General features: G+C 41.6%; 1 protein-coding gene across 1 annotated transcript; it reads right to left on the bottom strand.

Annotated features, from left to right (window-relative positions):
• Positions 1 to 564: 564 nt before the first annotated feature.
• On the bottom strand, positions 565 to 12,242 carry slc25a10b (solute carrier family 25 member 10b). The gene is made up of 11 exons (XM_015969619.3): positions 12,010 to 12,242; positions 7,109 to 7,228; positions 6,373 to 6,487; positions 6,217 to 6,265; positions 6,082 to 6,123; positions 5,957 to 6,000; positions 5,796 to 5,866; positions 3,477 to 3,569; positions 3,319 to 3,396; positions 3,186 to 3,242; positions 565 to 988 (listed from the first exon to the last, which is right to left on the bottom strand). The coding sequence occupies exons 1-11, from the start codon at positions 12,097 to 12,099 to the stop codon at positions 887 to 889; spliced, it is 861 nt and encodes a 286-aa protein (XP_015825105.3). The 5' UTR covers positions 12,100 to 12,242; the 3' UTR covers positions 565 to 886.

Genomic DNA, 12,242 nt, shown 5'->3' with positions numbered 1-12,242 from the left:
GTAAAATTAAATCCTCTGAATTCAGAACATGCAGCAGATCAGGAGTCTGCATTTTAAATAAAGTGTCTTGTAAAGTTGTCTAGACATGCGTTCAACTAGTCCAAGCCCTCACATTATGGGCTGAAAGCAGCTCTGGTCTTCTACAGCAGCTCTCTGCATGACATCTCTGAAGAGGATAGAACACCAAACATGGTTTAGTTTCTTTCACAGTTTCCCTACTAACCCGATAAAAAAACAAAATAACCGTAGAAGACACGACACACATAAGCTTGGCCCCCCCACTTCCCTTCCAGGTGTGACGTGAAACAGAGATGGTGGAATGAAACGATAAATAGACATCACTAAACAGCGGCCGAGTCAGCTTCAAAATATGAAACGAGTGAAGAAAAACAGACATTAAGTCTAGTTGAACAGATTTGGTCGGCATTAGTGTGAAGAATTACTCTAGTTAAGTCTTGTTTAAGTTGTGGCTTAGTGTGGAATTCTTATGAGTTTGGTCAGATGGACACCGACTGCTGAGACACCTTCAGTAATTACAGACCTCAGCTAACAATGACTAGAGGAAAATATACTTCTGACTTCGATTTAGTAAAAATTTAACTTCATCAAAACAGCTACAGTTACTTTAAAATCTTCTTAATAGCCTAATAATTACAGTGTTTTTGATTAAGTCATTTTAATTATAACATGAAGAGAGGAAAAAAGGATTTAGAGCTCATCAATCATGTAGCTTCAGCTTCTGAGATGGAGGTAGAGACAAAGGAGAAGCTCAAAACAGGCGTTGATAAACTGTTCCGTGTTCTTTCTTCCTTCTTTCCTTGTAAAGGAAGAGGACCGGGATAACGAAGGAGCAGCGAGGCCGGCGGCGACAGAGTCGGCGAGCGGCTCAGGAGATGATGCGAATGCCAAAGTACTTCTTGAGCTGCTCGAGGAAAATAAAGGTGAGCACCGTGTGAGGAATCAGGCGGATCCCTGCTGGAACGAGACCCTGTAAGACACGAGCCATTACCATCATTTGATCAGACGGTAGACAGAAATAACTGCAGTAAGTAGAGTCAACAACAAAGCTAAAGTCGAGCTAAAACAACAGAAGCCATACTATTATCTAAAAATTACATCATGGGAGACCCATCTCACATTTATCAAGACAAATCCTCCAGATTTTTGGAAGTTATTCTTTGGTTTAATGAGACAAATGTGGAACTTTTTGAAAGTTAAGTCTTGTTCTATCTGGAGTAAAACTAAGACTAAAACATTAAACCAACAGTAAAACATGGCAGTGGTAGTGTGATGGTCTGGAGCTAAATGATGCTTCAGGACCAGAACTCAGCTCTAAACTAGAATGTCTGACCTTTGACCTTAAACAGGCCGTTCATGAAAACCATCTAGTGTGGCTGAACTAGAGCAGGGGTCTCATTTATCAAGCTTGCTTACACACCAAACGGGGTCGGAAAACTGCGGAAGCAACTTTTCACCCAAACTTTGGGATTTATGAAAGAAAACTTAGTGGAAAAATGTGTGCAACTTTAAGTTGACTAAGGACCTGGCTTACGCACATTTTGGACATGGAGAGCACCTGCAGTGCTGCTGCTGAGAAGGATAAAACTATGAAGTCCAGCATCATTATCACTTGTACCGCTTCATGTTCACGCAGAACAAGACCCCCCACACTCACAGCCTGAAGCACAGAATACGGAATGCTGAATATCAGCAGGGGGGCAGATTGAGACAGAGTGTGTCCTGTCACTGGGACCCGATTGATCATGCACCCTGGCTACTTGGTCACGGGAGATCTCCGTTTGGCTGACTAGTTAGCGCGCGCGACTTTCACCCAGGAGTCTGGGGATCAGATCCCGATTGGACCATTTTTTTAATTTCCGCCACAAATTTCTCTGAAGAACTCAGCATTGACGGCTTCAGCAACGCTGTGCCACTCTGTGGATTTTCTTTGTTTTGCAAAAGTACTTCCTTTCATTTCTCCACCTCACCCACAACTACCTCAATTTCTGCTTGTGAAATTACGCTTCCTTGATCTGCGGTCGGGATCGAAATGCCGCAACGAGCCGGCTTATGTATATGCATGAGACCCACAAGGCACTTTGCATTGACCATTTATGGCAGAAAGTGGGCGTGTTGAGGGCGGGAGGCGACTAAAAAGCAGCTGAGATCATTAGTCTCTGATTTATGAAGCGGAGATTGCGTCCAGCTGTGCGCACTCCATGTTTGATAGATCACAAATCTACTTGGCGTAAGTACATTTTTTTGCTGAGCTTAAGTACGGTTTTAGTAAGGATTCTACGCAATGTTTGATAAATGAGACCCCTGATCTGTAAATTAGAGCGGGCTAAACTCCTCCATAGCGATGAGACTCAGTACTAGTCACAAACTCTTCTCCACGTGGGACCAGGCTGGTTTTATGAATGAAATCAATAGAAATCTGCATTTTGTATTAATTCAAGTTGTCTTTGATACTTTTTTTCTTAAGTGTAACCTGAGTGTAACAAAAACTAAAATAAGGACCAACAGTTTTTGCTAATTCTGCCATCAGCCTGTTTGCTCAGTAAAACACATCCTATGTAAACGAGGTTCCTGAGTGAAATGTTAGAAAAGTTGCCCCGACGATGCAGCTAACAGTATAACACGAACGATGGGTTTTATACAAAGCTGGTGTTTTCTCTTTTAACTCATTCACTGCCAATGACGACTAAAGCCGTCATTTGCATTTTTTTTACTGTTTGAGCATCAGAACGAGCCCCCGCGCTGAGAGAACAAACACCTCAGCCCTGAAGCCAATCTTCATCCGCATACGTCACAGATCACATGATCAAAAGCAACACCTCCATGTGTTTGGAGATAGTTTTGGGCCGTTCCTGTAAAAAAAAAAGTGAGGCACGAACCGGAAAAGCAGCTGCCGATCACAATTCGACAATGGATTCTGAAAGAACGGATAACGCTCTAAACACGCGGATTCTTCCTGATGTAAGAGGTGAATCTCCTCTTTGTTTTGGTTGTTGTGGCATCGGCATCATGCTAGCGCGCAACGTTCTGTGACTCTTAAAAAAACAGTAAAAACGGTGAGAAACGCTGGCAGCGAAGGCTGTTAGTGATCAGGAAATGGCTGGCAGTGAGTGATTAATTGCCACCAGCGAGTCAATGCATGAGCAGCCATTCATTTTTTCTCTTACCTTGTAAAACGCCAGTGGACCCAACTTAGCAGTGTCCCGTAAGCAATGCATCACCCCCTAAAGAGAGAGAAATAAAATGAGTTCAGATGTCAGCAGATCCAAGCGAACACAAAAATAAAGGAGATCCACTCACAGAGTACTCTCCCTTAGAGTTCATCAGCCTGGTCTTTAGTACATCCAGAGGCTGACACAGGAACGTGGCACAGCCTCCCTGCAGAGGAACAATCACTGAGATCAGTGTGTGTGTGTGTGTGTATCTGGACCTGCACACAGACGGCATCAGATACTTACAGCTATGAAGCTAGAAACAAAGTGTGTGAGCATGTTGTCTCCCATTATACCCGTCCCTAAGACGAGCTGCTTGGCCTGGTCGTAACACGCCAGCTGTGGATGAAAACCAGGCAGATATGAAGCTTTGATCTATAAAGGTTTGGTTCACTCATTTAATAAAATCGATTTGCAGTGGTCTCCAATAGGAAGGAATGCCTTCTAAGTCCTACTCTGGGGAAAAAAGCTCCAGTGGGCCTGTTTCTGGTACTAGAAGTGAGCCAGCTCAGAGCTTCAGATGGCAAGATGTGAAGTCTTATTTCCTGATGTTTGGAAATCTCGCCTCTGATTGGCTAACATCAACGTGACTCTACGACTGACTGTTTGCTCCGCAATGTTGATGTTTTATCACCACTAACACAAGCCTGGAGGAGTTCTGCTGTGTGGTGGAGTTGCTAATGCTAACGGTTAGCTTTTACTAGCCGAGACGTTCTGTGCTTTTTCCTGGACTCTAAACCAACAACAGCCTTCCCCATCGTGAGTCAAGGTGGGTGAGTCCATGCATGTTAAAGTGGGAGTCAAGGCATGAGTGGAGATGTATTTCAACCAGATTTCCTGTTAGCAAAATACCTGGGAAAAAGGCGTTGCCAGGAGGACTGAGAGAGCAGCACTGAGGCAATGACTAGCAGCACCCCCCCCCCCCCCCCCCCGCGTGTGCTCTCAGAGTTTCTCAGTCAGAAAAAAGGTCGTTAAGAAGCGAGCGCACTCGTACGAGCACACAGAAGCAGCAGACTCGGGAGAAGAACAGAAACTGACTGCAAGAAGGAGGATTTTCTGTTCACCTCTGTCATTAGAAAAAAGGGGAGGAGGCCATTTTTCTTAAGGAGGCGAGCGGCTCCGAGCGCCAACGTGTCAGGTGAGTGTTTGAGTCAGGTGGAGGTGTGGCGAGACTCAGCAGCCACGTTGTACTGCACTGACAACGTCACCCTGCAAGCGCTACAGCAATCAGCTGTGGCTGATTCTGAATCAGTGTGGAGCAGTTTTAACCTGAAGATGGAGACATAATTATAGTTTAGGGCTGAAATATTAATTTTTAAGTAAGATGCACTAAACTGCCAAAATAATGATTACACATGTGTTCAGCGCTATTAGACACTCATCTATGCAGGTTATCAGCAAAAAAAAAAGTTAATTTTGATGTTCCTTGCTCTTTACCCGTCGTTCCGTGAGTAAAATGCCCGACTAGAGGAGGTGGGGCTAATGCTTGGTTTATGCTTGACGCATTCACTTTCCGCTTGGTGATGCGGCTCGCGGATGGAACGCGCTTCACAACTTGCAGTGTTTATGGTTCACGCGGCTCGTCTCTGCGGTGAGCCAATATTCTCCCAAACTGTAGGGGGCAGCATGGAGCTCTACAGCATGCATCCAACACTACACCATAGTAGTAGTAACAATTACTGTTGTTTGCAACATGGCATTTCAGCATTTTTAACAGCGTCCTCATCTTTTCCGACAGTGCGAGATATTTCTCTCCAAGAATTATTAACATGTTGATCACGGTGATCTTTGAGAGCTGAATCATACAAATGGCTGTATTTACGAACCTCTGCCATAACTAGTTCTTGCCAGTCCGCCATGTTTTTCCGCGTCTGACCGTCTGCGTGGTTAGAAAATTTCCTAGGTGCGCGGTGCGGAAAGCTTGGGCCGTGCGTAGGCGCGGTGGATGGGCGTGGTTGTTAAAATTATGCAATTTTGCCGCGCGGAGCCGAGCGAACCTCGCAGACGCTTCAAGCATAAACCAAGCTTTACACAGTTTTGTCCTCCAAGCTGTGGAATGACCTTCCACTCATGGTCGGACAAGCCCCCCCACCGCCGATTCTTAAGAGTCGGATAAACACACTTTTATACATTGGCGCTCCCTCAGCACATGAGTTACTATAATTTTAGACAACTTTGCTCGTTTTTATCCGGTTGCACTTTAATAATTTTGTCTTGTTTTATACAGACATTCTTTCCTTTTGTTTTATGTTTTTGTGTATATTTTATTGTTGGCCATGTGGTGTTTAAATTTTTTGTACGTGCGCAGCACTTTGGTTCGCCTCTTGGACAATGGAAAGTGCTACAGAAATAAAGATGATGATGATGATATAAAAGTCTGGCCCCCTCTAGTGTTCATACTGAGATTTACTTGCAGACAAAGGAAAAGAAAATGTTTAAATTTCAGTTTTTTATTTGAGAATGTTCTGAAATATTTAGACTTTAAGACAGAATTGCATTTTAACTGCTGCAGGAGGTTAATAATCTCCTGCAGCAGTTCCTGCAACATGACTTTAGGTGACTCACCTGTCCCACAGTGACCAGCGCTCCTCTGCTGGAGGCCATAGAAGCGCCTGAGAAAAGTTTTCTTACACCTTCTGCATTCAGCAAGAAAGATTAAACCTCAAACACGATGTCAGACTAAAGCCCTACAAAGGACACCTGATAAGTGCTTGCTGTTAATTTACCTTCTCTAAAGACTCTGTAGAGCCCATCAATGGCATGTTTATAACTGGTAAAAAAAAAAGGCACAAATTCAAAATTAGAATTATTTCAAGACATCTTGAGTGAATGCAACAACAACAACACCTACTTTCTTCTCTGTTTTGGTGACAGCTTCATGTCATTCTGCATTCTAGAACAACAAAATTATATTTCAGACGGAATTCAACCATCAGATTATTGTCTAAAAACCGCTGGAAGGTAAATGTAGTCGGGGGTGGATTACCTGACATTCACCAGGTCAGCCGGCGTTCCGACCAACCCTCCGGTGAATCCTGTTGGCAGAGGAAATTCACTGATTTGGAGTCCTTCGTGAACTATGAACAACACACACACACACGTTTTTTTTAATGGGAAAAGAAAAGCGAGCGTGTGTCCCGACCTCCGAAGGCTCCCAGCAGGACCTTCTGGTAGAATGGCATGGGGCCGGTGTTCGTACTACCCATCATGTCCCTCACCGTCTCATAGATGGCAAATCTGGTGAGGGAGTAGGACATCTGCAAGGAGAAGAGAATTAATTTAAACGTGTGCTCATTCTGGGCACAAATGAATAACCTGGATTGTGTTTTCATGTTCATCACATTTGTTTAGAATATTTTTATTTTCTGCTTCATATCAGTGTTTATGGCTCATCTGGTGCCAACGTGCATCCTTTTACAGAACCAGTCGTTTACTGATAAAACCGGTAGGAGCACCTGTAGTATAATCTCCACTGTGTTGGGGTGCGAGGCCCATCTCCGTCTGGTATAAACCAGAAATGGCTCCTCTGGTTCCAAGAACAGACCCGGTTGTGTAACAGGCAATAAGAAAAGGACCTTCAGTTAGCTTCATAAGAGTTTATTAGGTCAATCGCTCCGTGAAAAAGCCAAGTGGAAGCACCTGGGAGTCAGATCAGACTCAGAGACTGGGTCATCTAGTTTTCCTTCCAAACGAGCCAGCTGCAACAATCGAAGTTTTATTTAGAAAACGTTTAATATCGACTTTAAAAGTGAACCTGTTGGCGTGTACATTTGAATTTTCACAGAGCAGAAAGACAACAATAGTCACCTCCAACCTATCTATAGATTCATTCTCCAGGTGACTAAATTAGAGTTAGATGAACTTGTGGGAACACGTACCTGTCGACACAGAGAGGCGGAGAGGCCATTGTAAAGAGCCAGTACGCCGTCGTTCCTCACCACGTGAACGGCCATCCCCACCATCCTCATCCTCACCTCCTGCTGTGTCTGCAGGTGCACCTGCACACACAGCAGACATTAGTCTGACAGAAACAGCCTCGGTTACAGGAATAATGGTATTAAACTGATTCATTTTAACATTTCAATTGAACTATATTCTCTTTGCAGATGACACCAATATGTATATCACAGGGAAAGACATAGAACAACTACTGAATATCGTTGGAAGTGAACTAGAAATACTAAAAACCTGGTTTGATAGTAACAAATTATCATTAAATCTAAGCAAAACTAAATACATTATATTTGGAAAACCAAAACTAAAGAATCTTCCTAAATTAATAATAAATGGGGTAGAAATAGAAAGAGTAAATTAAATTAAATTCTTGGGTGTCACAATACACCAAAGGCTGAGTTGGAAGCCGCACATAGAAAATGTAAAAACTAGGATGTCTAAAATTATTGCAGTCGTAAATAAATCGAAACACATTCTAAATGGGAAATCCTTATTACTTTTATACCAATCAATAGTACTTCCTCACATGATGTATTGTCTGGAAGTCCGGGGAAACACTTACAAATCTCATATAGCACCCATAGTTTTTTTTACAGAAGAGGGCAATAAGAGTAATTACAAACTCTGATTACCGTGCACCAACACTCCCCCTGTTTATAAAACTAAAAATACTAACATTTACATTTCTGGTCAAACTCCAAACAGCACAAGTAATCTATAAAGTATAAAATAAAATATTTCCGGACTGTATTCAGAAGCTATTCCAGGTCAAAGAAATTCAGTATGATCTAAGGGGGAAGGACAATTTGTGAGAGAGAAAGTAAGAACAAATGTTAGGAGTCAGAGTTGTACTGCAGTAGGAGTCAACTTATGGAATAACTTGGGACACTGGAATCAGGGCATGTAACGCTGTTAAATCATTCAAAAAATGTACGTCAGTAAGATGATGTCATACTACCATTAATGACCGTATGTGGTCTAGTGTGTCTGATGGATGTCAATGAAAATGTAATGTTCTTGCACAAGTGATAGTATTCAAATTTCTGTTTTGATCTATATCATACATGGATTTAATACGATTACTGGTACTGTTGTATAGTTCGGTCTTTAGTTCTGTGTATTTTTCCTCTTGCTGAATTATGTTTGTTGTTGTTCACTAGATTTCAGTTATGATTAGCATTTTTATTACTTTTATCTTATTTTCATTTTTATTACTATATTACTTTTATCTTTCTTTGTCATTTTTTCTGGATAAGTAATGTGATGAGTAAATCGGGTAGGTATAAAAAGCCAGGCTTCAGCCTACACCTTTTTGGTTACTATAATTGAGATGCTGTTTTATTGTATTCTTTCTTTTTCCTTTAAAATGACCAAAATAAAATTAATTGAAATTGAAATTTATAAGAGGTTTTCCTCCTAAGTGGATTCTTTTTTCATCCTGTTTGTGTCAAATAGTATTAAAACACTACAAAAATAACATTTTCCCTAACATAACAAGGTGTTTATAACAATAGTATACAAGAAGAAACAGATGTATTCCTGCCACTGGAATGTCATGTTCTCTAAATGTTGCACAATGTGTGTGTGTGTGTGTGTGTGTGTGTGGTCAGAGGAGCTCAGCAGGTCCACATAGTGACCTTTACCCTCAGCTCTAATCAGGATCATGGAGTAAAAGTCTCTACACAATCTGCTGCTTTGCTACAGAGAGAAAATTTGCTCCGACAGGTGAAAGAACAAAAACATTTTCATCATGTTGTGGATTAAGAATGTAAAAGAGCATCTTGTTGTGGTTAGTTTACCAGTAAAGTTACATTCTCATTACTCAATGACATTTTTCTTTGTTGTTTAGGCGGTTATGCTGCAGTGAGACAGAACAAAGGTCTTTTGAGACGGCACATGAGCAAAAAGGGACAGCAAATGTCATCATGATGAAGCAACTGTTGGCCTATTTCAGAGTAGATGTGGAAGATAAGATAAAGAAAACCTGCTCTAAACACTCCTGTGGCTTCATTAGACAATAACGACTACAGATGGTTCATTTAGGCCAGGGGTGTCCAATCCTGGTCCTGGAGGGCCGGTATCCAGCAGGTTTTGTGGTTTTTCTGCTCCAACAGGCTTGATTCAGTGGTTGAAACACCTGTGCAGCAGCTCATCAGGCTCTGCAGAAGCCTGTTAATTAGCTGCTGATTGAAATCAGGTGTGTTGAAACAGAGTTCAAACTAAAACATGCAGGATACCGGCCCTGCAGGACCAGGATTGGACACCCCTGACTTTGTTGCCTTTTTACTCAGAATAAGTTATTACTTTATTTAGTCTTTCAGTAAATTGTAGCATTTTCACACCTAACACAAATCTGCACCTTCATATTTAAAGATTAACTGAACCCCAAAATCATTTTTTTTCTTCACTTATAAACTGTATAATTGGGTCTTTACAAACAAAATCTGTTTCTGTGCATTTTTTTTATATGTTTTGTAAACTTGATTAAATCTAGAATCTAGGTCTAAAACATCTTAGTGCTGCCCCCTGTGGGTTGAACTGTGGCTACTGCATTTTAAATTTGTGATTGGCTGGGGCTGGTACAATTTCACGTCATCGGTACAGTCTCCTCCCACCCACCCTCCCTCCCAGGATGGAAATTCCCCACACTTAGCCATGCCACTCCGCCCACTTTCATAGCATTTTCCAGATCTTGACTGGGGTGGAGTTACGTTCTCTGATGGTGTGCAGTCCTTCTTTAAGATGTAATAAATGTTCAAATAAGCCACATATTACAAAATACATGTTACAGGTTAAAGTAGCAGTTTCTTAAACTTTAAGCTAGAGCTTTAATGTTGATCTCAGTGATTGTTGCGTTAGAAACTTGACCAGTTTCAGATTTGACAGCAACCTGCTGCCTTCTGCTGACCAAAACCCGCACTAGTTTTGTGGAGTGGGTAGGTGTTCTAGGGGGCACTCTGACTTTATGGTTTATGGCTGTTAGCTGTATGCTAGCAGTTAGCATTTTTAGTTGACTGATTGTCAATAAAAAGCACAAGAAAAAAAAAGTTTGCCTCTTCATTTGGCACCAGGGCGGAGCCAGGAAGTATGGCCCCTGGTCTGCCGTTTATTCAGCTTTTAGCTTTTAGCTTCGCCTCCAAAGACATTACTCTCTTACTTTTACTTCTTGTTTATTGTTACTTTAAAATGTCGGGGGGGGGGGGGGGGGGGGGGGGGGTGTTAAAATTGATCATTTCTGCTTAGGTTTTTGTCAGCATTTTTATTCAGTCATCTTGATAAAGATTTGCTCTCAAACACCCAAAGGGTTTTTTTTAATATAAAGTCAGACTAGTTTAGTACATAAAACATTGTTCTTGTGTTTTATTAGTCCTCTCAGTGATACTGCACTAAATGTAGACTTTTAGATTAGACAGTTAATATAAACACAGAAAACCTTTTGAATCTTTTGCAGAAAAGTCATAAAACTGCTTCGTCGGGTCTCACAGAGCTGATTCCTTTTCTGCGATGACCTTTTAACATTCTTTACACAATTTTTGGGTTTTTTCTTCTAAATGTGGGTGCTTTGGAGAAAAAAAAAGAAATAGTCTCATTTAATTGCAGGGATTTTAACTGAGACGACAAGCAAGTGCTGCTGATATGTATATTTTTTTCTAAACACTTGTGAACTTTTATTTTTAAGAATGCATTAAACACTTGATGCAAAATGGTCACTGCAGTGGACAGGTACTCAAAATTGTTATTTATTTATTTAGCTATTAAGCACAGCTGTTGAAGACTTTATTGCATTTGAGCCCCTCCATTTGGACTTCAGTAAGTCAAGCCAACATATTTCATGTTCAGAATGCACGCTGTCCACTGAGGTGGGCATGTAATAAATTATTTGTAAATAATAAAATGCTACAAAAATATTTGTTGAAATTTGTTTCATTCACACTTAAAGATGAATGAAAAAAACTGTTTAAAAATCATGGTTGAATATTTTATAATTCATGCAACAAAGATTAAAGTTAAAACCATAATGTAAAAATGTTAAAAAATTCAGATATTTAAACAAATTTACATCCTAACTCATAATAGAAGGAGGACAGTTTATGGAACTGATGAAATATTAATAAATAGATGGAAAATCTGCAGAGATGTACAACAACTGGAGACAAGGAAATGTAGATTACATTTATTCTGACACTTCCGTGCATCTCTTGCACATTTTCTCCACTTTACTGCTGATACTGATGCGTTTACGGTTATCTGATTCTTTGAGCACTCCTTTTAAAATCTCTGCTGGTACACTTTATTTTATTTACTGGTTTTGAACAACCCAGTTTGACTTCTGCCTGCCTGCACAGTCCGCATGCTGGCGCAGCAACATCTATTTATGGCTCCTACACATCCCGAGTATGTGAAATTACTGCCTTTTAAGTCAGCTAACAAGTAAATGGTGGCTTTCTATATTCCAGAGGCCTATTTGGCTGCAGTCTGGTGATTATTAGGTTTGACTGCAGAATTAAACAGCATGACTTCCTAACCAGTTACTGAAAAAAAGTCATGAGCTGAACCAAACAAGAAAAGTGACCTTTGGTGACCCGTGTCCTACATTTTCCCAGTGTTCCTGAACATCCCACACATTACTGAGGAACAGTAGGTGTCATATGATCCCTCAGCTAGTTAAAACTCCAGCAGCTGCTACCAAGCTCCCAGACTTCTACGGCCCGGTGTTAAGTCATTAAAACCGTAACGTGAATGGTGTCTTATGACAACAACTGAAAACTCCTCTGTGGTGTTAACACGCTGTTTGAGGGGTTCCTGAAACTGTTAGCCCCCTAACCTTGATGAGATCCAGAGGATGCGTACAGCAGGCGGCTCCACAGGAAGCCAGCCCCCCGAAATACCACCGCGACACCCGCTTCTCCGTCATGACGATAGCGCTTCAGCTCAGCCGTAGACCCGCGACGCGTCCTTGTTCCCTCCTCCTGTCCCGCCGCGGCACGCTGTCCGTCTGCTGTGTTGGGCCGGTGTCTTGTCCCCCAGAGCTCCCAGCTACTGCTGCGGTCTACAGAA

The sequence above is a fragment of the Nothobranchius furzeri genome, chromosome 6, assembly GCF_043380555.1.
Source record: "Nothobranchius furzeri strain GRZ-AD chromosome 6, NfurGRZ-RIMD1, whole genome shotgun sequence".
NCBI classification, from domain to species: domain Eukaryota; kingdom Metazoa; phylum Chordata; class Actinopteri; order Cyprinodontiformes; family Nothobranchiidae; genus Nothobranchius; species Nothobranchius furzeri.
The sequence above is the reverse complement of the archived record's forward strand: the minus strand, read 5'-3'. Positions and strand labels throughout refer to the sequence as shown.

What these genes read in the sequence shown, in the direction of transcription:
- slc25a10b (XM_015969619.3), bottom strand. Translation starts at nt 12,099, where the DNA reads ATGACGGAGAAGCGGGTGTCGCGGTGGTATTTCGGGGGGCTGGCTTCC. An exon ending in CCTGCTGGGAGCCTTCGGAG is followed by an intron (nt 6,266 to 6,372) that starts GTCGGGACACAC and finishes CTCTGCCAACAG; the next exon opens with GATTCACCGGAGGGTTGGTC. An exon ending in CTACAGAGTCTTTAGAGAAG is followed by an intron (nt 5,867 to 5,956) that starts GTAAATTAACAG and finishes TGCTGAATGCAG; the next exon opens with AAGGTGTAAGAAAACTTTTC.